Source organism: Zootermopsis nevadensis, unplaced genomic scaffold, assembly GCF_977971745.1.
Source record: "Zootermopsis nevadensis isolate Lab colony 2312 unplaced genomic scaffold, Znev_1.0 Znev_ptg000027l, whole genome shotgun sequence".
NCBI classification, from domain to species: domain Eukaryota; kingdom Metazoa; phylum Arthropoda; class Insecta; order Blattodea; family Termopsidae; genus Zootermopsis; species Zootermopsis nevadensis.
Window position 1 is genome coordinate 500,815 of NW_028259159.1, and position 25,041 is coordinate 525,855.

General features: G+C 34.7%; 2 protein-coding genes and 1 non-coding gene across 8 annotated transcripts in view; 2 read left to right on the plus strand and 1 right to left on the minus strand.

Moving 5' to 3' along the window:
* Positions 1-61: 61 nt before the first annotated feature.
* Positions 62-133, plus strand: TRNAP-CGG (transfer RNA proline (anticodon CGG)). The gene has a single exon. It is a non-coding gene; the product is annotated as a tRNA-Pro (tRNA).
* A 1,984-nt stretch (positions 134-2,117) lies between these two features.
* Positions 2,118-7,637, plus strand: Tango2 (transport and golgi organization 2). Its single transcript, XM_022077705.2, has 6 exons — positions 2,118-2,259; positions 2,811-2,978; positions 4,507-4,753; positions 5,595-5,825; positions 6,763-6,873; positions 7,007-7,637. Coding segments are annotated over exons 1-6 (891 nt in total). The 5' UTR covers positions 2,118-2,258; the 3' UTR covers positions 7,140-7,637.
* Fancd2 (Fanconi anemia complementation group D2) overlaps positions 3,045-25,041 on the minus strand; it is a 29,661-nt gene continuing 7,664 nt past the window's right edge. For 5 of the 6 annotated variants that reach the window (XM_022077697.2, XM_022077696.2, XM_087356628.1 and 2 more), the window contains exons 9-26: positions 24,296-24,455; positions 23,206-23,360; positions 22,671-22,819; positions 21,942-22,048; positions 20,378-20,454; positions 19,609-19,701; positions 18,844-19,129; positions 17,863-18,023; positions 16,489-16,702; positions 15,069-15,320; positions 14,225-14,384; positions 13,755-13,958; positions 12,976-13,201; positions 11,884-12,073; positions 10,518-10,667; positions 9,741-9,908; positions 7,650-7,804; positions 3,045-3,910 (exon numbers count right to left, since the gene is read on the minus strand). In XM_022077697.2, coding sequence (XP_021933389.1) covers positions 7,670-7,804; positions 9,741-9,908; positions 10,518-10,667; positions 11,884-12,073; positions 12,976-13,201; positions 13,755-13,958; positions 14,225-14,384; positions 15,069-15,320; positions 16,489-16,702; positions 17,863-18,023; positions 18,844-19,129; positions 19,609-19,701; positions 20,378-20,454; positions 21,942-22,048; positions 22,671-22,819; positions 23,206-23,360; positions 24,296-24,455 — 2,887 coding nt within the window. In that variant the 3' untranslated portion in view covers positions 3,045-3,910; positions 7,650-7,669. The remainder of the gene's footprint in view (positions 3,911-7,649; positions 7,805-9,740; positions 9,909-10,517; positions 10,668-11,883; positions 12,074-12,975; positions 13,202-13,754; positions 13,959-14,224; positions 14,385-15,068; positions 15,321-16,488; positions 16,703-17,862; positions 18,024-18,843; positions 19,130-19,608; positions 19,702-20,377; positions 20,455-21,941; positions 22,049-22,670; positions 22,820-23,205; positions 23,361-24,295; positions 24,456-25,041) is intronic. The other variant, XM_022077695.2, reaches the window with a different exon arrangement.

Genomic DNA, 25,041 nt, shown 5'->3' on the forward strand with positions numbered 1-25,041 from the left:
CAGTTTACAAGTACACAGTCTACAAATGTAAGTTAAAAAGTAACGATAATAATAAACTGCAGGCCTGTTGGTCTAGAGGTATGATTCTCGCTTCGGGTGCGAGAGGTCCCGGGTTCAAATCCCGGACAGGCCCTCTTTTTATCAAACTTTTATTTATATTTATACATAGGCTTACCAGAAAGGCAAGTTATTGCTATCAGATTACTCCGCCAAGGTCACTGTATACGACGAATGCACTATAGTTTGTGCTATTTAGCTAAATTTTGTCAATTGTTTCACTAGTCATTGATAGATAATTAATTCTGGGCAGATGTAGCCATCTGACGGTATATAATACGAACCATTTACTAGTAAACTTAATTACCGTGCTGCCATCTGTCACCAATAAAATAGGGGTTTTCAAAGCGCGGCCCGCCTACGTTTTTGTACTATTGAGCCTCTCCGTATAATGAAGAAATTGTTACCGCATAAATTAAACATTTCAACTATGTAATTAATAAAAATACAAATCTACACAATTTAATTAATATGGAGTCATATGTTGGCCTGTTTGCAATATTAACATTTTAAACAAATTGCAATGAATTTTCAATAAACTGTCCTTTAACCAAATAATCCACAGTTTGATAAGAATGAGTGAATGCAGACCTGGTCTCAAAAGAATATGAATGTATTGATTTATTAATGTAACTGACTTCTTCAGGTTCAAAATCACCTTTCTCTCCCATCCAATACCATTAAAGAACAAAAAGCTAAAAACTGTCTGATCTGCAATAATGGATGCAAAACAGAATGGTACCTGTAAGTTACTTCTGCAGCAGTACATGATGATAGGCAATGATCCCATCAACATAGTACCAAATTGACTAGAAAAACAATTTTACAGGAACCTTTTTCATTAGTATACTGATCCAACTCCTGCCAAGTCCTACACACAACATGCATCTGAATGCCATTCTGTTTCACATCACTTTACATATAACTCATAATTCATGTTCTAACTCACTAACACACAACTAAATTCTATGCACAATTTAAACTGTGTAAAGTACCCCAAATATCACTAAAGTGGCTATAAACGTTTTGCTAACCCTTTTTTGAACAAATCAGTCCTATTAACAGGTCACTGGGTGGACAGAGGTTTGAATCCTGGCTCAACAAAATTCTTCTTTGCTATAATGTCAAGATTGGCTTTAGGGTCCACTCAGAATATTTATAGGTATCAGAGTTTCTTCTCCAGGAAAACCAGTCAGAATGTGAAGCTAACCACCCCTTCATCTGCATGGTATGATGCTAAATTAAGCACCAGGGTCTACTTTACTGTTGCCATGGACCATGCATACAGAATACATTATTATATATTTTTGTTGGATGTTATATAAACTGTATTCCGTATATATATGTTAAAATAAACTAGCAACATTTACAATGGCTCAGTTTCATTTTTGTCAACTCTTATTTCACTAAAACAGCCACTTCTACTTGGTTCATAATAACAAGAACTGGCTTAGCAAATACCTCCGTAAAATATTATTTGCACCATATCTTTTCAATCCGTTATCTTCTGGTTGAAAAAAATAACTTGTATTTGTAACAGTTGTTTGAAACCTTGTGCTGGTAGGTAAATGTTCTAATTTATCTAACTGTAAAATACCTTTATCATACGTGTTAAAAGCAAGTTACATATGCAGAGCTCTGTAACCACACAATTGGTCATAAATCAAAAGCATCATGTGCAGCGAATTACACTGTAGAAGGCATTGTCTTCTCTTATCCTAAAATAAACAATGACAAGTGCTCTTGAAACCCACAACCGTACATACAAGATCACTCTGTAAAAGTTCTTGGAACAATCTGATGTATGTGTGTGTGTGATTGAGAGTGACCCCAAGTGCCATGTAAGATTTTGAAAAGTGTACAGGATATAGTCCTTTCAACTAATCATTACCTAGGTATGCTACAGTCTAAAATGTCTCGCATTCTTTTATACAAACACACTTCAGATATACAAAAGTTACATAAACCAATAACTTTTGCCACAATTATTGGTTATTTATTTACTTTACTTGTCAAATGTGTTTCAGGCTTCATGAAATCATCATTAGTAACCATATATTTACACATCTGGTTTGGCATAAAAATTAATACAATAAATTGTAAAAACCCTACACCTTCTTAATAAATGTACAACATTGGTGTGTCTATGGAAAGACAGCACACCACAAAAGATTTTAAATAGGATCTGAGGTTCTCATGACAGTGAGTATAAAGATGTCTGTCTTCTGAGTTATAATTCCACGACTCTATCATGATGATGGAGGCAGCAAGGACCTCTGAAATGTTGGTACACTTCTACCAAACAACACGACACTACAACCCACAAGAAAGCAATCTTTACATGTTAAATAGTGATCAGCTTTGCACTAATTTGTAAATGAACTCAAATTTCTTGTCATTTTGTTACTGAATATGTTGACAAATTGTAAGAATTGCAAGTTGCATTACCTATTTAAAAGATATTGCAAAATACTAGGAATTATCACTGTTCTCAACAACAACAACAACAAAAACTGATGCATATTTATCAAAATCAATTCAGTGATAAACTTCTGGCTTAGACTGAACAAAATGCTGGAATGTCTAAAGCCAATTTTTCCAGTTCTTTATATTTCATCCTTCTTTCACAGAAAAATTTTTGTTTGTGTACATCAGAATCAAATGCCTCATATGTTAGCAAATAAATTAGTGACAAGTAATTGAAGAGTCAATCAGTAAGACATAAAATTATTCTTATGTAATTTTCCATTCAGTGCTAGGTACCAAGGCTACATTAGTGATGTGTATCTTATTTCTTCACACTGACAACAATCCAGCACCCAATAAGTTCAGGCTGATTTTGGCCTCCAACAGAGATGAATACTACCAACGCCCAACTCGTCAGGCTAATTTTTGGGATGAGGATCCTACAGTGATAGGAGGTACTGTTTACAAGAGACCAGAATATATTTTAGCCATGATGTGGAATGCAGAATAATACTTTCACCACAGATTCTAGATGTTTTATCATTATACTAGTGTTGCAGTTTTTCATATACATTGCCTTAGTCTACTGAAGGCCATTACACTTGTTTATATCACATGCATGGCTATACAAAAATTTGTTCTTATTATTAAGACCTTTTACTTGTGCAAAAGGTACCAAAATATTGTTGAAATGTCTAACCCATCAACAAAAACTTTTGCTCATGTATGTACACATGAAGTTCAAGCAGTCAATGCTGACTGGCAGAAAATACATGAAGCTACCATCCTGATTATTCAGTAAACTAAAAGTTTCAATGATAATAAAAACTGTTGGCATATTTAAGGTGTTGATGTATGCATATTGGGTATTACTTTATTTATTTAATCCTAAAAGTGGCAGCTGACATTTCTTCAACATTAAGAATTGCAAAAGTCTAAATGTTGATTTTTTATCAGCTGAGTGACCCATACATGTTCTGGAAAATAAGAGCTGAATCCATGAGTGGTAAATAATAATTTTTTGACATCTGTGACTACTATGTAATTGGATGTCAAATTCTTATCACTTCAGCATTTTAAGTAGTATTTTCTGATAAATAACTTGCTCTAATCAGCCATTACAAGAATTTGTACTTCTACTTGTATGGTTAATATTGTATGTGCATGTAAATCATCACCAAAGAAAAATACCTGAAATCATGCCAACATGTAGTAATTGCCTAATTAAATAGTTACTGGTTGAACAAGTTTACAATGAAGACTGAAATAACTGCATATGCTTACAGTCTGTGAAAGGTTTTGTGCTGGAATGTTCATTTCAATAGAGAAGAATCTTTCCCCAGCTGACTGTAATGTATTTCTATATGCAGGCTTTGAAGTACTGCACCTGTTCAAACAGAGCATAACAATAAGAACTTGTCCTTACAGAATTAAAAATAAACAACAAAACCAACTGCAAAATTCTTTACACATAAATAAGGCAGCAACACCACATCTGCAAATGTAGCAATTTGTTACAAGTTACTTGCATGAACTTCAATGTCTGTGATGCCTTTATCACATTAAACAATATAATAATTCATTCACCGTCCATACACAAACTTAAAATGTTGTTAAAATTTACTTAAAATTACATAAAATTACAACATTTTTTAGAATTAGATCTTGATACATGTGAAATGTATCAAGATCTAATTCTAAAAAATGTTGTAATTTTATGTAATTCTAAAAAATGTTGTAATTTTATGTAATTTTAAGTAAATTTTAACAACATTTTAAGTTTGTGTATGGGCGGTGAATGAATTATTATATTGATTAAACACAAACATGACGCAGTTAAGATATAAAAAAATAAAAAAACACATTAAACAAAACAATACATGCATTCTGACAGTATCATACATTAGAAATTGAAATAGAAAAGATATATTTTATTAAACAATATTCAGGGTCGTTTTATTAATATTTATTAATAATATATAGGTCGTGATCTAGAACCAGGGAAAGAAGGGGGGTCCTGGTTGGCTCTCTCATCTCATGGACGTATTGGAGTGATACTTAATGTGACGGGTGAGAATACACAAGATCCATCTTCCAGCACTGGGAGGGGTTTCATTGTACCTAATTTTGTAACCAACAAACAGCATGAAATGCAAGAGGAATACCTTGTAAGGCTATCTAAAGATGGGCATAAACACAGCCCCTTCAATTTCATCAGTATTGATATCAGGTAAAACTTCAACAATTAAATATTAATCCAAAAATAAATTTCTTTTGTATTAAATGATCAAATGCACAATAATTATGTTGTTAATATTAAAATAGATATTTTTTGCAATGATTATCAGTTGTCTTTTGTCTTCCTGTCTCCAAACTAAAAACAGGAAGATTAAAAAATACAAGACTACTTTTAACATCTGTTTTGTACAGTTCTGAAATGTGGTCTCTCTACTTAAAGGAAGACAGGCTGTATTCAAGAACACAGTGTTGAGAACATTTGGACCCAAGATGGAGAAAGTTGCATAATCTGGAGCTTTGCAATTTATATATTTTTCACAAAAATATTATTAGGGTGATGAAATGAAGAATTAGATAGCTGGGATGTTAACACACGCATGAGCGATGGGAACTGTTTCAACAATTTGTTAAACAACTTCATCAGCTTATTCTTGGACTGTGATATGGCAAAAAAAAGTGGGCATGTGCAAGAGCTAATACAGAGATTAAATGTAAATAAACTGACACATTATCTCGTGATCAGTATAGTCTTATTCCACCAAGGACTTCAACTGCACAAATTGCCTGTTTGTGATGAATTTCTTTTTAGGCCACACATGGAATACATAATTTTAGTGCCTGTTCTTGTGAGCAGCAACTGGGGCTCATATAATACACAACAAAGTTACACAATTTGACTACTAAATAGCATACAGGCTTCTAACTCTCAAAGATCTATGCATAATTCCCAGTTGTTTCACTTGATACTTATCCATAACATAGCATTCAATGTATCTCAAATTCATCAATTATAATTAATTCCATCATTCTCACTTCATTAACTATTATCTTAGCATGAAGCAAATCAATGTGCAGCAGTATTCTAATGCTTATGGTTGTAAAGACCATGCAGAGAATGTTGCCTCAGGACCAAGAGGATGGGGAAACTCAATCCTTGGCCATCCATTCCGCAAGGTGACAGCTGGAACCTCCCATTTTAAGGAAATCGTGGAGGCTTATGGGACAATGAAAGACAAGGACATCTTAGTTCAAGAGCTGCTATCATTGCTTAAGTGGGACAAGAGGTTAGGGCTAATACCAGATTATTAGTTAAATAATTATACTTGACTCTCTGGAATCAAACCAAAAATCTCATGAATTAGAAACAATGATGCAGGATTTTGTCTTCAATGCCAGTACCTTTAAGGATGTGTGATGAACCATATTAACCCTGTGATATTTTATTCACATACATCCCATGTTTGTTGAAGTGAGTATTAATAAAAAATGTTACACTCATTATGGCCATGTTACACAACTTGTGAAACAGAGCAGGGATAGAACACTAATGTCACATCCAATTTGCATTGCACCACTAATGAGTCAATTCTTTTACATTCTTCCTCTGTGCGTGTAAGTCCGAACTAATCTTAATTACTTTGACCCTATCATATCAAGTGTAATATACTGAAGTGGAAGAGAATATTATTGACATCAAGCCTAGTCCACCAATTGATCCAAAGGTTGTTCACCTACAGATGGTGAGAAGTATAATCAAAACTAAATACTAAAATACAGCTTAAGTGTGAATATTCATTGTTTCTGATTATGATGCCTCTTCAATTTCAGTACCTTATAAAGGCATTAATTTTTATACTGTACATGTCTTCAAACATCCAACCAATAATCAGACTTGTAGACTATTTGGAATGCACAAAGACACTGCTGTTTCACTGCTTCATCACTCAGAATAGGTTGTGAGCTTGAGAAAAGTGTGGAAGGTCAAACTCATGTATGCAAGAACCCCACAAACTTTAAGCTACACAGGTGCAGCTAATCTTAATGTAGAATTGTTGTTTTTACACAACAGCTTCATGATGGAGTTTGCCAATGGCAACCATTCATCAAATAGATCATTTAGGTTCTTCAGTTACCATGCTAGAAGCCTTGTTAACACTTGTATCTGCCTAATGTTCAGTACACAAGCTTGAAACGTGTTTCTTACATACTGTTTACAAATAGCCATTTTCCTGATCCTGAACTACAACGACGACTGCTTGGTAAAACTCCTTCTGTAGTGGAAAGAACAAGTTCAGTGTTTGTCACCATTCCAGAACATGGATATGGTACCAGGTAAGTCACTAATTTTTTTTGTATCAGCAAAACAAATTGGAGGTTGTGAAAAAATGTTCCTTGTAATGTCAGTTTCCTTTATTGATTACTTCATTCACAATTAAAATACATAATTTTAATCATCCTGTTCCAGGACCCACAGTATTATACTCATTAATAGACAAGGAGAAGTTGATTTTATGGAATGGACCATGAAGGAGCCTATTGACCCACAAAACCCTACATGGATATCTGCAAAATATACCTGTCAATTGGAGAGCTGTTAACATAGTTTTACTAGTTAAGAGAAGGAAATATTTTCAAGTAGTAGAACTGAAGTATCTATATCAGGAATATGAGCATTGCAAACTAATAACAATTATAATTCTATCTTAAAGGAAATTATACATGGTTTAACATGTTACTTTAACAAAATATCACAGACTGCACAGTGTTATGAGTCTTGTAAGGTTGAAGACGAAATTAATATAAAAATAAAAATCTGTATGACATGCAAACAATATTTAAAATTTGTACACAGAAATGCATGTCATATGAACCTGGGTCAATCTACCATTAAATTTCTCTTTGTCATAAGGTTTATATATTAAAACTGCATAAAATTAGTGGTGCAAAACATTTATAAACTGACTTCCAAATGTACCTAACTATAAAATATTATATACTTATTCTTGAACTGCTGTGGTAAGCTAAAAGAAACTTTTTAATGTGTCTACCCTTATGTTTGAACCTTACAAATAAAAATAAATAACTTCCTTAGTAAATATGAGACTTACTTGATAAAAGTATAGCATGTTTAAAACCCTTCACTCATAGAGCTTTCATGGTCACTAGCATCTTTGTCCTTTTGGCTGTTCAAATCATCTTCAAGAAGGCCTTCTTCTTCTTCTTCTTCTTCATTATTGTCATATTGTTCACTTGATGTCATGTCCTGCAAAGGCACAGCACCCAAAGGCATAACATTATCAAGTTAGGAAGCATGCACTGCTAAACAATCTGGGAAATTTCCAGAATCTGACCTTTGACCTTTGCATGGGCAGAGTAACTGGCACCTGTTTGACTGATCACTTCAGTATGTTGGGTTCTCTACATGGTTGTGCAACAGGCATGGGATTCTCAAAGTGGAAATTTCCCAGGTAACCTGGGGAATTCCCAGTCACTTCCATGCACACATATGGAAGGAGGCCCTCACGTAAAGTGATCGTTATTTTTTTGGATTTTAATTAAAATTGGAATGTGATGAAAAATTGTGAAGTAAACTCCAATATCAAATTTTATGATCCCTGAGTTGTTTGATGTGGATGGTTAAAGAGACAAAGAGCTAGACAGATACAATGAAGGTTGCGTTTTTGCAACTTCTAGTTATAAAGACACCTCAAGAAGACTGATGCAACTGTTTGAATAGTGCTGAATGTAATTATTATAAATATATGTGAGTAGTTACAGAATTCATATACCAGTAAAGGCATATATTCCAAAACAAACAAAAAGAGAAAGGTCAAACATTAAATAATGGAGGTACTATACAATCTCTATGTCTAATCAAGCTACCAAGGCATATAGCTAGGAGATAAGACTCCACACACTCTCACATCTCTGTATATGATCCAGCCACCTTCAAACTATGAACAGCTCTTCCCTTTCATCCAGGATTAACCTGTTAGGAAACTGAGTGGTTACAATTATTCTGGATGTGTTCATAAAAGAAATTGCTAAGACTCTCCAAGGATTGACTCAGACCATCTTGGCTACAGCCAGTCACTTTACTGTGGACACAGTTTAAAGGCACTACAGACAGTGGCTATGCACACATGAAACAGACAGTCTGACTTTATAACTTATCAAGTTGAATTTTATATGATCCAGCTTCTCATTCTTAACAGTGACATCATTCAGATGCATATACGAGGGTGAGTCAAATGAAAACCGTATTTTTTTTTTTTAAATTTAATTTATTGAGTGAAAGCGATACACAACTATATCATTTTTCTACATAGTCTACATTTCGTTCAATACAGGCCCTCCAGCGTTTACGAAGTGTATGGATTCCTCTAGAAAAAAATTCTTGTGGTTGTCTGCGCAACCACTCATGCACCGCCTGCTGTATCTCTTCGTCAGAACGGAACTTCTTTCCTCCCATCGCCTCTTTGAGTGGCCCAAACATGTGGTAATCACTTGGGGCTAGGTCTAGTGAGTATGGCGGATGTGGAAGACACTCAAAGTGCAAGTCTTGGATTGTTGCAACTGTTGCACGGGCAGTATGGGGCCAAGCATTGTCATGTCAAGGACACCTCTAGTCAAAAGTCCACATCGCTTTGATCTGACTGCAGGTCAAAGATGATTCTTCAATATTCTTCACTGATCAAAAAACGAATTACAGAACGTTGTTCTTCTTTCGTGCACGTAACTAGTGGAGCAGCCATTTTCAAATTGGCACTGTGATGGCGATATGTTTGTCTGCATTATACTACCACCTATAGGATACTCTTTATAGCATTGGTAACATGTCTGCCAACTTATAGGACAATGGCGTGATATTTCGAATTTTTATCTCAGTTTTACGGTTTTCATTTGACTCACCCTCGTACAAAGCGGAGAAATATAATTTTAATTGCACTATTAATATTATCTCTCCAAATAGATGCCATTTATACTTCCTGACTCCCGAGAAGCCAAAGTTATAATTTCAAGACATTCCAAAGAAAGTGCTTCTTACAAAATACTTTATCAAAGCAAATTAGTTTGAAAGAGTTAAGACACAATGAAACTGAGCACTATAAAATGAATTATTTTTGTATTGTTCTTGGCTGTACCAAATGACAATATTTTGAAAGACAGAGTACAAATACTTTAAATAAAATACCTACTTGTGTCAGAATTTCTTCTCCTTTGATGGTTTTATTCTTGAGGTTTCCCATCCAAAAGGCATCAGCACTGTTATTTGCAACTAGCATACCTTTGACTCTAAAGATAAGAGCCTCAAGAGTCCTACGGACTACTGGCACATAATTGGTCAATCTCGCCATTTTCTCTCTCTGAAGAACAAGAAAATATAGCATTCTGACAAAACTGAAAAAATACAGCAGGCATGAAAAGACCCTCAAGATGAAGACAGGATGTTTCTCCAAAACAGTATTTAATACAAGTCCACACACAAGATCAACATCAACATTCTTACTGCTGTAAAAACCTCAAATTGCACATATCATTTGTTATAATAAAATCTCATTAGAAGTGGGAGAGGATATAAATGTTCAAACTGATACTTGTCTCAATCATGGTTCCAAATTTATAAATTTACACTTATTTCTTGAAGTAAATCTAATAAAACACATTTTCAATGCAAAATACAAGTGAGGCATACATCAGTAGAGGATTCTGAAGAATTATTGATCATAATGAGGAAATGTATAGAACAAATTATTGCTCATTGGAGTTTTACAGATTTTATCTGAAATATTTTGTAGCCAGTGAACAGTAAAAGCACATTAACTAATTAATTAACTGACTCCATGGATCAGAGTCCTTCCTGAGAATTTCACAGTTGCTGAACTAGTTCAGAAATTTTATGCCTTTCATGGAACCCAAAGGTTCACTGTAATGAATAACTAACACTAAATCCATTGAAATTACAGAATATTTACCTTTGTACTAATACAAAGAGCATGAAGGTACCGTGTTGTAACTTGGAGTACCTTCAGCATACTGATGACATCTGCACACTTGGATTTTAGAAGTGCCTCCAACACTGGCATTCCATCCGAAAGGAACAACTTTAGTATCACTTGAGATTGCTGTCAACATATGCAGAAAATAAAAATAAAACTCCAATTCATGACATTTTATCAGTTACAAAGTATTCATCTGAAACTTCATACCATATTTTTCTCTATCACAAAAAGCCTATTACCTCATGTTCAGTTAAAAAAATTAAATCTGTGGCGTAACAACTCCAGAGAGCCAAAGCCGACTAGCTTGACTGCTGGCCTCACATTCACATGCCTCATGTTCAGTTAAAAAAATTAAATCTGTGGCGTAACAACTCCAGAGAGCCAAAGCCGACTAGCTTGACTGCTGGCCTCACATTCACATGCCTAAAGCAGAGGTGAACGATCATCCAACCAGATATAGGATGACATGTGGTCAGCACAACAAACCCCCAGCCATTGCTAGTTTTCATGACCGGATTATGCTACCCATTGTAGCTCCCCAATTTCCTCACAATGCTGGGTTGGCACCGGTCCCACACACCAGTCGAAAACTCATGAGAAAATTTCTTTTCCCCCCCGAGACTCAAACCAACACGCATTCCGTATCGCCGGTCCAAAGCATGATGCCTCAGACCGCGCGGCTACGGTGCAGGACACCTCATGTTCAGTTATTAAACAAATAAATGAACGAAATAATCAGGGAACTGTGATCATAATGGGGTCCCGCGCCATAGCCGCGCAGTCTGAGGCATCATGCTTCAGACCGGCGATACAGAATGCATGCTGGTTCAAGTCTCGAGAGAGAAGAAATTTTCTCATGAGCTTTCGACCAGTATATGGGACTGGTGCCAACCAGCATCGTGAGGAAATTGGGGGGCTACAATGAGTAGCGTAATCCGGTCAGGAAAGCCAGCAATGGCTGGGGGTTCGTCGTGCTGACCACATGTCACTCTATATCTGGTTGGATGATCGTTCACCTCTGCTTAGGCATGTGAACGTGAGACCAGCAGTCATGCTAGTCAGCTTTGGCTCTCTGGAGCCATTACGCCATGGATTTAATTTAATTTTTGTGATCATAATGGATAACCCTAGTTACCATTCCATAATTGCTGACAAGGCCACAGCTGCAAACTCTAAGAAAGATAAACAGTGTTGTGGTTATTAGTAGTTATATAATTTAATGACAATCTGTAAGACCCAGAGCAGTATAGCTTTCTGTAATCACTCAGCATATATATTACACAATCTACTGCATATGTCAGTAGGAAGGAACACAACACATTAAGATCTAAGATCTTACCTGAATGTATGCATGGAGATTTGTACGATGATCACGCTGTTTAATAATACCTGTGAGAACTGACATGGTACTGCATACTGAGTGCCAAATTTCAAACTTGGAAGCATTCCCTACTGATGATTTCAATGCTTCGCCAGTAGCATTTCCAAGTGCACACCATAAGTTGCGATACAAAATAGGAAAGTTGCTCCTGTAACAACAAGACTGTGTGAAACTTGAAAGCTAGATCTTACACATAGCAGCCCAATCGGTGCAACACAAACAAATTTGTTAAATTATACTGGCAGGTGCATATATGAAGTCCGTGCGAAAGGTTTTATGGCTGACATTTTGGATTAAGAACTAAACGTTATCAAACATATCCCCTTTACAGTAGCCTCCCCATCAGCAAGGCATTCTACATCTTCCAGTATCATTTTCATTCTATAATGATTAAAGGACAAAAGCCTCAAACTCTTTCAACTTACTGCAATCTTTAATTTTCAATTTTTTGCTTGATGTCTTCTTATAACAGGCAAAACCATCTTGTTCTTGATCACTTCATGGCTCTCTTTACTCATTCTAAAGCCCTCAGCATCCTTGTTCAGGATATAGAACATTTTAACAATATTGCCCCTTTTAGGTTTAGGACTTTTCGGTGTAACAAAAATACATTAGGAAATGTATTTACAGTGTAACAATTGTCATATCTGCCAGGATTTAACCATTGTAAACAAAGGAATTAAACCCCCATACCATGAGGCGAAGGCACAATTACCTATATCCTTCAGTAGATTTGGCCACAGTACACAGTTTGAACTTCTTGCAATACACAGAAATCTTAAATGTGTATACAATCATACATGCACTCATTACTGCTCTACATAAGAGAAATTTCCAGTGAATATTTTTCTATTTAAGGTCTGCCCACACTAAGTGTTAATTTCCTATGCTCAGAGCCTCTATTTCTGTACAAAGTTCTCTTAAATTCAGGTTCTCTCCAGTTAATGTTCCAGTAGATACTCTTTCAGAGATATCATATATGTGGGTTTCATTTTAAATGTAACCAGCATTGTTTTAAGCTTAAAGACTAAATATACTATTATAACTTACTTGTCAATTGTTGGAAATTTATCCAAACAAGAATCCTTGTTCTGTATTGTCTGTACTTCATTTTTTACCAATTCAGCAGTGGTACTAATAACTGACAACCTATCAGGCACATTGGTAAAATAAGTTTTTACAAGTGATTCTATTTGGTGATTGTATACAGTTCCACGCTCAGGTAACCCATCTAGTGTGTACCATTGCCGAGAAAGAAACCCAAGACACATCTCAGCTGAAAACACATAATAATTATGAAGTTAACACATCTGAAACATTAAATTACTTCTTATTAATAAAACCTCTGAAAATTGTTAACATAATCTTCTCCAAACTTAAAATACTACTCAAATACTTGCCCAAACCAAGTTCAACCTTACAATTCTTTCATAAAATATCTATATTTTATTAAAAAGTCCATACATTACTCAATACTCACGTACAGAACAAGAATATTTTTTCATTGCCAAATTTGGAAATTCATGTGCAATTTCAGTCCATATTGTCAAATATGGATAAAACAGAATTTGATTGATACACTCTGGCAAGCAATGTTAACAGCGGACTTTATGAAACTCCATTCAACCAGAGCCCAGTGACTTCACGTCTAATGATAATAGGGTCTTTCTTAGATTTCATAACTCAGACCAAATTAAATGAAAGCGAAATCCACAAACAACTTCCATACTCCAACCCTTTTGTACATTCCAAACTACGACCTGCAATGTGTATAAGTGTTTAGGTCAGAAAAATGATATAAACTAACTTGATAAACAGGTTCTACACACCTAGCTTTCGCTTGGGTTCTGCTTCAGCAGGCAGAAAGTTGGAAAGAGCCTGCATGACTCTTACAAGGTTTTCAGCAGATGTCAAATATAATGTGCGGCTTGCATATTGAAAAAAGTACTCACAACTCACCATAACCAACTCTTTTATAAGCTTTGCCTTAGCAACTTCTTTATTTTGTCTGCTTGCTATTACACATAAGCAATCTGGAACAAAATTACTACATTTAAGAATCTTTTCCAAGAATAATGCTGGTGTGGCAATGAATCTAAGATAAACATAAGTGTTTATTGCAAACAATAATCCATACTATGCTGAAGTAAATAGTTAAATACTTTCTAATCAAAAAGGTTCTAGAACTATTGGATCAATGATTTAGCATTGTGGAAACATGAACACATATCACTGTACTTTAAGATAAATAAAGTCAACAAATAACATTTCTCAAGACAGAAATAGCATATGTATTTACCTTTCAGTAAGGCAGTGTATGATCTACTATGGAATCCACTCCAGTCCAATGTACAAGCTATTGATTGAAGTAGCATGCTGTAGCATAATTTCACTTCCGCTGAACCTTCTTTGAACATTTCTGGCCCATCATAAATTCCATCATTTGAATCTAGGAGTGCCTGGAAAGTAAAATACCTTTTGAAATCATCACTTCTATGGATTCAAAATACAGTTACTATTATTTTTAAATAAAAGCGTCAAAGATATAAAACCCATACTCAGAAATAACACTCAGTCTCCTCTTTGAACACACTCTGATGAAAGCCCAGGAGCCACATTTAAGAAATCCGGGGAGTAATTTTTAAGGTTTTATATGAACATACAGTTAAAGTTAAAAATCCAGTTTGGAGTTCACATACATTAATGTCTTCATTAAAAGATATCATACACGAAACTAAGTATCTAGTTTTATATGAACATAATGTTACAATGGAAAAATCCAATTAGGAATTCACATACTTTTAAAATGAGTTCTTAGTCAATTTGCATCCCTCACTACTAATGATGTTCAAATTCACTGTTAACATAGTTATTGAACAACACTATTGTAATGGAAGAACACAGAATGCCTCTGAGAATGTAAAAAAAGAAGATGTTGTATACATGATCAAGGAACAAAAGTTACACAAAATGGATATGGAGAGTGAATATAAATACAAGAGAAGTGCTTAAGGAGACTAGTAGGGTTAGACATAGAACAATCTAGCCTGAAGGAAACATCAATGGACAATTATAATACTGTTACCCCTAACTTCCAATTAATCATTAATTAATTTTTGTTACTGTCCTTCAAATATATTCACCTGGCAATATTCAGCAGTGCTCTCTAGCTTCTTCAAAATATATGTCAGGAGTTTCACAGCACGGTGAGCAATGCGTGGTGTAGCAATACGATCCAGGTTGGAATACAAAACATATGTTACAGATGCTACCTGCCGACAGGTTGCCAGACAGCTAATTCGCTTCACCGTAGATGGAAGACAATGGTCCAGTTTGGCAACATAATCTTCTAGCAAGAAGAGCAACCCTGATGGATATATTACTGGTTCACCTTCCTACAAAAGAACAAAATGCTTCAATTTGTGACCAGAGTTCAACAGATCTGCAATCTCTTTGTTGGTATGCACAGACAAATTAAAGTTCAAGGATTATTTTATATGCATGTATGCCTTATGGGAATTAAACATCAGGAATCTGAAATGACTATCTTATTAGATATAACAATTTACTTGGTTTCTTAAACAAAATGCAGAGGATCCAAGTTTTTTTACTTCTATTTAATTTTTTACTTTGTTTCATTAGAGAGATATTTCTTGCAAGACTCCTCTAAGAACTTGTAACAGTTTATTTTGAATTTTATGAACACTCTGGTTACCTCACACTGAAAAAATATCACAGTCCTGCATATACTATAGTCACCATTTAATAAATCATACCATACATACAAATTCCTTGTCACACCTGCTTCAGTGCCAAAAACATGGGATAAAGTTACAATTCTTTTTAGTTTTTAGTTTGTACACAGAATTGTTACAGAATATTTTAAACTGGAGACAATGGTGTATAGAAGAGGAAGTTTAGTTTTATGAGTCAAAACACCAAACTTCGTGGTAAGAAGTCAAAACAATCCCTTAAAAAAAGAATAAATTTACAAACTTTACAATCAAACCTAACCAAACAAACATAAAAGCCACGACATTTAACACAACTTCCATTTTATCACATTTACTAAGGTTACTAGGCACATGAAAATGTTTGTAAGCATTATTGTCAAAGAACAGGATGACAGGATAATGTATTTCAGAACAGATGCATGGATCAACATTATAACAAGATTTACAGTTGTACAGCACACATTCCACTAGTTAAAAAAAATTAAAGTGTTAGCAACATGAAATGAAATTATAACTACTGGCATAATGTAAATAGTTACACACCATTAAAAGAAGTGAGAAGATAATAATGAATGGCAACTTGGCAGGGTGAAAGGAAGTGTGACTGTGGTCTATATGAAGGTACTATTCCAGCAACTGAAAAGGGGGCTTGAGGAAAATCATATAATCCAAAACCAAGATAGACGTTCACTAATATTTGAACTGGAATCTCCTAAATATATATGAAACATTTACTAGTGAGAAATAGTGCAGAACCATGAAATTAATGTTTTACAGAACTTTGTAACTTCATATCTCCAAGACTTTTTATTCATATTTAAAACCTTACCTTCACATCTTTCCTATCCATCACAAGAGTCTTACTCAAGGAAACAAATACTTCCATGTCTAATTCTCGAAAGTAACATTTGTATGCAGAAAGATCCACTTTCCCTGTTACATCACATGGTGGGCGATCTGGACCAGTTGCATTTAAATCTGTCACTGATGTATCACCAGCACATTTCTTCCTGCCCTTTCTTGCACCTTTACCTTTACCAGCTCTATGAAGCAACGCAAGAATGCAAACATAACTTTGTATCACCAAAAGACAGTATTATAAGTTCTACCATGTACCTTCATCAATTTTAATGGTTAGTTAAACATTTCTAGGTCTTCGATAAATAATGTTCAACAAGGTAATTGATATATGAAAAGTTGTAGAAATTTAATAGACTAGATTATGAACCAAATGTTACATAATTTACACAGTACTCTGTACAATTGCTGTATTTACTCATGTACCCCATGCACTCGTATAAGCCACACACCCCATTTTTAGAATAATAAAAAAAAAAGTTTGTAACTTTTTCTTCATATGCATCTGGTAGCCTCTGCACAATCTGGGTCCATTTTCTTATGTTAAATTATTGTGGGTAAAACACCTAACCAACCACCCTTGATTTGCCTTAGCATTTGTGACTTACTTGGCCCTAGCTATTTCCAACACTTTCATCTTGCACCTTTCCATTGATGCTGTGTATTCAAACTGCTACTTCTCGCAAATAAAGCTCATTAGCTCCTCCACAATTACCTCAAACTTTAGTTTGGATCCTCTGAAGGCTCTTCAATTACTTGTAGTCTCCATTAGAAGGTCCTTCTTCTTCCTCCGGTCTCTTATACACACCTCACTGATGTTGAACCTTCTCCTGGTAGCCTGATTTCTGATTTCCAAACTATCTTCAATTTTTCACTTACTGTGAAAGACTGTAATCTCATACCCTTTGTACTCATTTTTCAAATAATAACTGAAGCAGGTAATGCTCAACCCCCCTTTTAAAGGACAAGGAGCAGGTAGAGAGATACAGTTAGGTACACAATGACTCACATTCATGTAAGCTGTGCACCCCATTTTACAGGTAAATTATTTTCAAAAAAGTGTGTGGGCATGGGGTACACTAGTAAATACAGTATATAAAAATTTATTTAGAATGTATTGAGGAAGAATAGTGCATTATGGTCACAATCCAGGGCAATACCCTGGTGCATTTTTGGGTGTGCCTAGCCACTCCATGCTATGCTTAATGGAGTAAGACACCTCAATATGTGGGAGAGTAAGGGATGGTCATCCACCATGTCTTCTCATTTTAAGAGGGATATGAAGTGTCAATTCACTCAAGAGTCTGCCCCCAACAGCAAATAAAGGTTAAAATTTACAACTTACTTCTTCTTAGCTGCAGGCTTTCTCACTTTTTCTTGCAGTGGTTGTTCCGCATCTGCACAGAAGTGACAATGTGGTGGCTTGTAGTTTAAAGATTTAGCATAATGCAGGCCTTTGGCTAGCAGTTGCTGAAGTGATATAATATTTTCAATGCGATTAAGTACCTGGAATATAGACACAATTTTTAATACAAACTTTTAACCACAATATGAGATTTGAGGTTTTCATGGTGGTAACAATAATGATGTTCTTCTTGGTTTTGGTGCCATGATGACTGATCGGTAGATGCCCTGACGATGGAGACAGTATGTTCCTTAAAAACATTGGCATCTATTGACCAGTCAACACAGCACCAAAACCACAGGAATTTCAAGCCACATCTACCAACTTAACATAAATCATGGATACCTCAAGCTTTCATACAATTTCTCACATTTTCCTTCAAATGGAATGTACAGTATTTGGTACACTGACACAGCAGCACAGAATATAAATTCATCCAAAATATGTATCTACTCAGTCAGAAAACCCCATCACTAATATACAGATGTCTAGATGCCTTTATCTGGCTTAATATGTGAGACAACCAACTATATTGCATGTTAATTTCAAGTGTGAAGAAGATTGTAAGGTGTATACTTGACAGGTATATTCAGCAAAAGAAATTATGTAAAAGTCATGTGCTAACATCCATGTTCTTCAAATCAAAATTATATTTCAATTAAATTAAAAAGTTAAAACTTTATACTAAGTGAATAACAATCAATGCTAAAGTCTAACTGTTATTATGCATACTATAAAAAAATTAAATACACATACGGCTACAATTGTTATGTAACACACACACAAAACTTCTTTTTTATCTTGTCAATTCAAGTAATCTTGACACTATACAGAGAAGTTAGAATTACTAAATCAGGTTTCATCGTTGTTTAATTTAATCCTCCTTGAGCTCTCCTCACACTTACCCATTTTTAAAATTACCTTTATCTGTATCTCTTGGTCACTCAGAAATGAGAAAGCACTAACTATCTCTCGGAACCAGTTTATGCAGTAAAACAGACTGTCCAATATAAAAATTTGTTCATCACAGTTTAATTCAGGGAAGTCATCGATTAAGTTAGTAATATTCTTGGGCATTGCTACTGAACAACCCAGAAGGCCATCCACAGAATCCAGGTTAGTTGCAATTCTAAAGTGCAGTGATCGCAGCAGTCGGAATAGGGGAGCCATCACACACAATGACTGATCTGATAAAGTCCTTATGCCCCTGGAAAAAAGGGGGCCAAAATAGTTCTGTGTTATGTTGTTTCAATGTCTTAGTGAGACTATAAAGTAGAATGTGAGGACAAACAAAGGCTAACACACACACTAACACTGCAACAGATTACCCTTATTATGGTCAATAAATGACTTGTTTTGCCTCAAGAATGTATCCGTGTATTGTGCTATCTAACAGTCATCCAGGTCCAAAAGGTTAATGGAATTTAAATGGCATGGGAAAGGATTAAACACACCTTAAAATTTCCAGACATTTTTACAACAAACTGGTGAGCTCAATCCCATCTTACAAAGCTACAAAATGAGTTAATAAATGCAATGCACATAATAAACTTTGTTTTGATTTTCATGAATCAAGTATAAACTCTTTGTTTCACCCATCTTTGTAAAATCACCACTAGATTCATTTTCAACAGCACACTAGTCATTTTATTTCTTGGAAGGAATTTTATCTCATAATAAACTCACATTTGTGATTTTTCTTTCTTCAGCACTCCTTCTATATTGACACAGATAGCATCTTCACAATCATCTAAAGAATCCAAGAAAAACTGTGGGCACCTGTCAAAATAAGCACAACTTTCTCAAACATGACAAGGACTTAGGTACAACTTATTAACAACTTATAATTACTTGTTGAACATAATGGATGATTATAAATGTTCTTTGCATTTTCAAAAATGTATTTTAAAATAAGTAAGCTACATACACAAATCAACTTTTTTTTAAGGTGTGTGTGTAGAAGAGTACAGATCATTCACTCTGAGTAATTTCATATTAAACTTTTCTGTTTCATAACAATTATTTATAAACTACTGTAGCTAAGAATGTGCAATTGGAATGGTAAGATTATAAATAATAACCTAAACACACAGTATAATACAAAAATTTTAATACAGAATCTGAATGGCCACCATGTTCTATACAAAAATGATCTTAATAAACGTTACATCCTTTACAAAATTCTACTGCCATTCAAAATTTCAGGAATGATGCTAGTGTTACTGCCACCTTATAAGTTTATCTGGTTACCATGCAGGTATTGGAACTGAAGGTAGAAACGTGGAGTGGCATCAAATGGAATAATATTTGCAACATTCATAATAATCACTCAACTTAATCAATAGTTGATCATGATGGACTGACAAATGACGTAATGGTATAAAAAATAATCTTTAATTTATTATTAATATTACTATATATTACATTATTCCACATCTGGTCAACAGTAACATACCCTTCTTGGGACACTTCTGTGAATTCCTTGACATAATAATTTTGAAATTTGTCAATAGTCTTTTCTGCGATCCATTTCTGGAAGAAGAAACATAAACATGCGAGAAAAATATACAGTACTTCTGAAACACACTTTTTACATAAAGTAAGAAAGCATGGTAATACCAAAAACATTTCAATCTAATGGACCCAACTGACTACAGAGTCACAACCCAGAAGACCACAACAGACAGGGCACCATGTCTACAGATGCAGGGTGTACCATTACTGCATTGTACTTTGTTAAATACCTATTAAAAGAATGTGTAAATACCAATTCTCAGTAAAGGTGGTATCAGTGACATAATGACAGACTTAGGAAAGGTAAAATTATGTGCAATTCACTTTATATTCCTAGCACAAGTCATTCATGTTGTATATTTCTATATATTACTTTGTAATTATTTTTTCTTCATGAATATGTACAGTTTATAGTTGCCATATATTTGTTGTGACAACTCAGTGTGAAATGATTTGTTCTACAAATAAGCAACCTTTAATTTTTGTGGTTGAATAAATTATGCCTTTTCCAACAGACATCCCAAATTTCACAATACAGTAGATTCCGGTTAATTCGGGCAGTCGTTTATTTGGGACAAATCTTAAAGAACAAACCTTTATAACACTTTACATGGAAATTCGCATAATTGTGGCAGCCGCTTAATTGGGCCAAAGTGTTCTAGTCTCGATATGTCCCAATTAACAGGAATCCACTGTACTTTAAACCTGGAAATTTTTAAGAAAACGTGTGACATTTTTTTATTATTATGCAACATACAGCCTTTAGATGTATATATGAGGTAACCTACATATGAACTCAACAGTTTGAGATGTAATGAACTTACCACATAAAGATCATATTCTTCAATTTAATCATAAAGTGTAAATTTCCTTTGAGACTCATGACATACATGACATTATAAGATACATATGCTTTACCACAGAATGTATTTTATGGTTATCATTCACTGCTTGAAGAAATGATCTACTGACTGAAAATTCAGATATGGACTGCAATGAATCAGTGCTCACGAATATTGAATCACTCAGCATCATTTGGCTGAACTCTTACTGAATGCTATTGCCCTAAGTCAAGGAATGTACATGCTGACAGTTCAGTGTCAAAATCGGAGTACTGTACTCTTTCCCACCAAAGGAACTGCTATACAAACCTTAATTGATATGCGCTACAATGCAATACAAGTTTTCTGTAAATGACATGAAAGTGCTGGATGTCAGGAAGCTCCTTACACAGCTCCAACATATCTGTCCAAGACCTGATGTTATGAAACATCAATTTAAAACATTTCTGAGAAAGTACAGAGATCATCAGTGACTGCCCAAAATCAGAAACTTATGATTAATGATATTGTTCTAAATCCTGATATTCAGAAGCATAATAAAAATAACTTAGGAAAGCAGAATCTTATTCATACCTACATGTCACAGCTAAAAGTCATACTTTGAATTCAATTACCTGATAAGTCTTCAATATTATGCATAAAATATGAAAATCTGTTTCTTACCAAGAAGGTAATGTCAAGTGTATGGCAGCTACAGACTGCAGCAGCCAGTTGATCATACAGCAGTCCCACACAAGTCACACTGTTCTGCACTCTCTCCACAACAAGGTCTGAAATGTGTCATGTAAACCATGGAGGCAGAAAATTGAGGAGGCCAAGGCCTGATATGGGCTGTAGAGCCATTGGATGGATGGAAAACAATAAGTAAAAACAAGAAACAAAGCTCATTAATTTAGAAATATACATTTAAAAATACATTTTAAAATATAATTTTAGACCAAATCATGTTAACTAGCTCACAACATAACTTGATGATTACAACAATATAAATACCAAATCCCACCATAAGACCTGATCACGTAAGTCCAGTCCACAAGCTCTCAACATATTTCTGCAAGATATGTTGTAATATGATACTGACACATATGTATAAGTAGTGTAAATGGTATCAAACACTTTAGTCTTATAAAGGGTTTGATATACATCACACAAAAGTAACCACATCAAAATTTCTCATTTGTATTTGGGTGCATACATACCCTAAATAAATTACCTAAAATAAGAGTACATGCACAATGCATAGTAGAGGAAGAAAGGAGGAAGCAAAACAAAAAAGAACACTTTGTGTCTGGGATCTTATTCTAATAAATGCTGCTTCTTTTCTCTACTATTCAATTTTCATATTGTCACTATTAGGTTTCATCATGTATAATTAAAATATAATTTATTTACCAAAAAGATCCTTAGCACGACTGGCCCGCTCAGATAAATGGTTGTCATCAGTACTAGAAGAAGACAGAATGTCTTCCTGTGCATCTGACTCAGTAGTGGCCATATGTTTTATTGCCATCACTGCTCCCACCACTCCTTTTTGTTTTAATCTAAATGAATAAATACAGTAATAAAAATGCTGGTCTCAAAAGCAGTAATACCACGTGGACCTGTAGATACATATAAAAAATTTAGGGCTGAAGATTAAGATGATATGTTTCTACAGAATATTGGTGTCTGTCCAAAAGTTCACATAGCTTTACAACCCAGAAGACCAACATTAACATCTTCACCACACTGAAATCCTCAAATCTGATCACTAACATGCCTAACAGTGAGAAACAGTACATTCACACTGACAAAAAGGCACACTGTGTGGTGCAAAAGAAATTTTGTGACCAACCAAAAGAATGTTTCTATTAAGGCAAAATGCCTTTAACAAGTTGTTATAGTGAATCATTTATTTCCATTCATACAAATAAGGATCAGCACTTACATATCATTGTAGCTGGAAAGTTGTTTGCGAATCAACATATGGATTTCATCTTGATGCACAGAATCTATACCGTCACCATACACTAGACTACACAGCAGATCCATCACTTGTCCCACCTGAATTAGGTTCATGTCATGCAGATTATCCAGCAAACCCTGCAACATTAGTAGTTATCATCATGTTAACTATGTATGATTTCTATTAGTCCATTTTGTGGTCAAAACAAGACATGTATACTAACAATTGAACTGTACTTCAATGGAACACTTTCTTTAATATTTATCATTGAGTTTATGTTCACCTGCCACAAAGATAAATCTATTTTACCAAATTCAACTCTACTGTTGTAAATCTAACCACATTACAGGTACCATATAGCACAGCGATATATTTTTTCGACTGTATTTCATTAAATATGCATATCAGAAAATACTTTTAGCAAATATTTAAAAGCCCTAATGAGAGCTATTTTTTTAATGTTTTGTGAAAGCTGATGATATTTAATTGGTATTGATAGGATTCATCTGACTCAGGATAGTGACCAACAGTGAGTCTTTAAACATAGTAATGAACCTTTAGCTTACACAAAAGGTGGGGAATTTCTTGTCTACCTGAGCATAAAATCAGCTTTTCAAGAAGGGGTCTGCTCAATCGAGTTAATTAGTAATCTATGTGTTTTTTTAGTGCCATATAAAGTAATCATTTTATTAGTGCAGCAGAGACATAAAATTAATTCAATCAACAATTTTTGGTAAACATCCTCAATACAAAATTTCATCAAAACCTGTTTAGCAAGTTCAGAGATAAAACATGTAGATAAATAAAATATCCCTTAAGAGCTCCTGTTCCAGACACTAAGCTTAAAAGTACAATTCTTGTTCTTAACAAAACAGTACTAGAATGACCACTGTAAATACATTTAATTAATTTATTTACATTATTTAGAGAATCAATCCAGTTGTCAGCCCTCAGATATTTTATACTATGTGCTAGAATAAATAATACAGGTCACATACTAGTCTACTCTGTACACAGAAAACACTTACACATATAAAAGTTTAGATAACACTAACTCATATGTACAGCTCACCATAAGCAAGACAGTATGTTGTAGGAGGTGGCGGGATTCAACACCAGCCAACACTCCTAGCGCCAAACCTGAAATACTTATGCCACCAGTTCCTATGAGAAGCAGCAGTTCCAAAATCACAGACTGACTCTGATAACATTTCAAATGTATAAGCATCAACCTACAACAAAATACTTTTCATTACATAATATAAAAAATGATGTATGTGTGAAGCCAATGTAACCGCTCACAAACACAACAGCAAAAGATGAACAAGATAATATGTACAAAAGGCTGCTTCTACTTTTATCTTGATCATCACGAACTTTACTGTTACTGTTATGATAGGGTGAGACTACATCACTGGGGACCTGCCCTCTAAAAGACCCTTTGTCCATCCCCCAGATAACATATAAGTGAATATGGAGCAGAGGTAGAATGGTAATGACAGGGAAAAACCAAGGAATTTGGAGAAAAACCTGTACCAGTGCAGCTTCGTCCATCACATGGACTGACTTGGGCCTCAGCAGTGATAAGACAGTGACTGCCAGAGCTATGGCAGTCAGCAAGAACCTTGCCGCACTTCTTATAGCAAGTATTCGTAACATACCGCACCTATTCACATAGATTTATACAGCGACTTTCTTAAAAACTTTACTTTTCAAATAGCTTACAATTCTGACCGTGAAATGATGTTGGGTACACAAGTCAGCACCCAAACCTAATAACTTATGACTGAATGGCACCAAACTGTACTTTTGACAACA

Coding starts and splice junctions, on each gene's coding strand:
- Tango2 (XM_022077705.2), top strand. Junction 4,754..5,594: donor TTCATCAGTATTGATATCAG/GTAAAACTTCAA, acceptor CTATTATCTTAG/CATGAAGCAAATCAATGTGC. Junction 6,874..7,006: donor GAACATGGATATGGTACCAG/GTAAGTCACTAA, acceptor ATCCTGTTCCAG/GACCCACAGTATTATACTCA.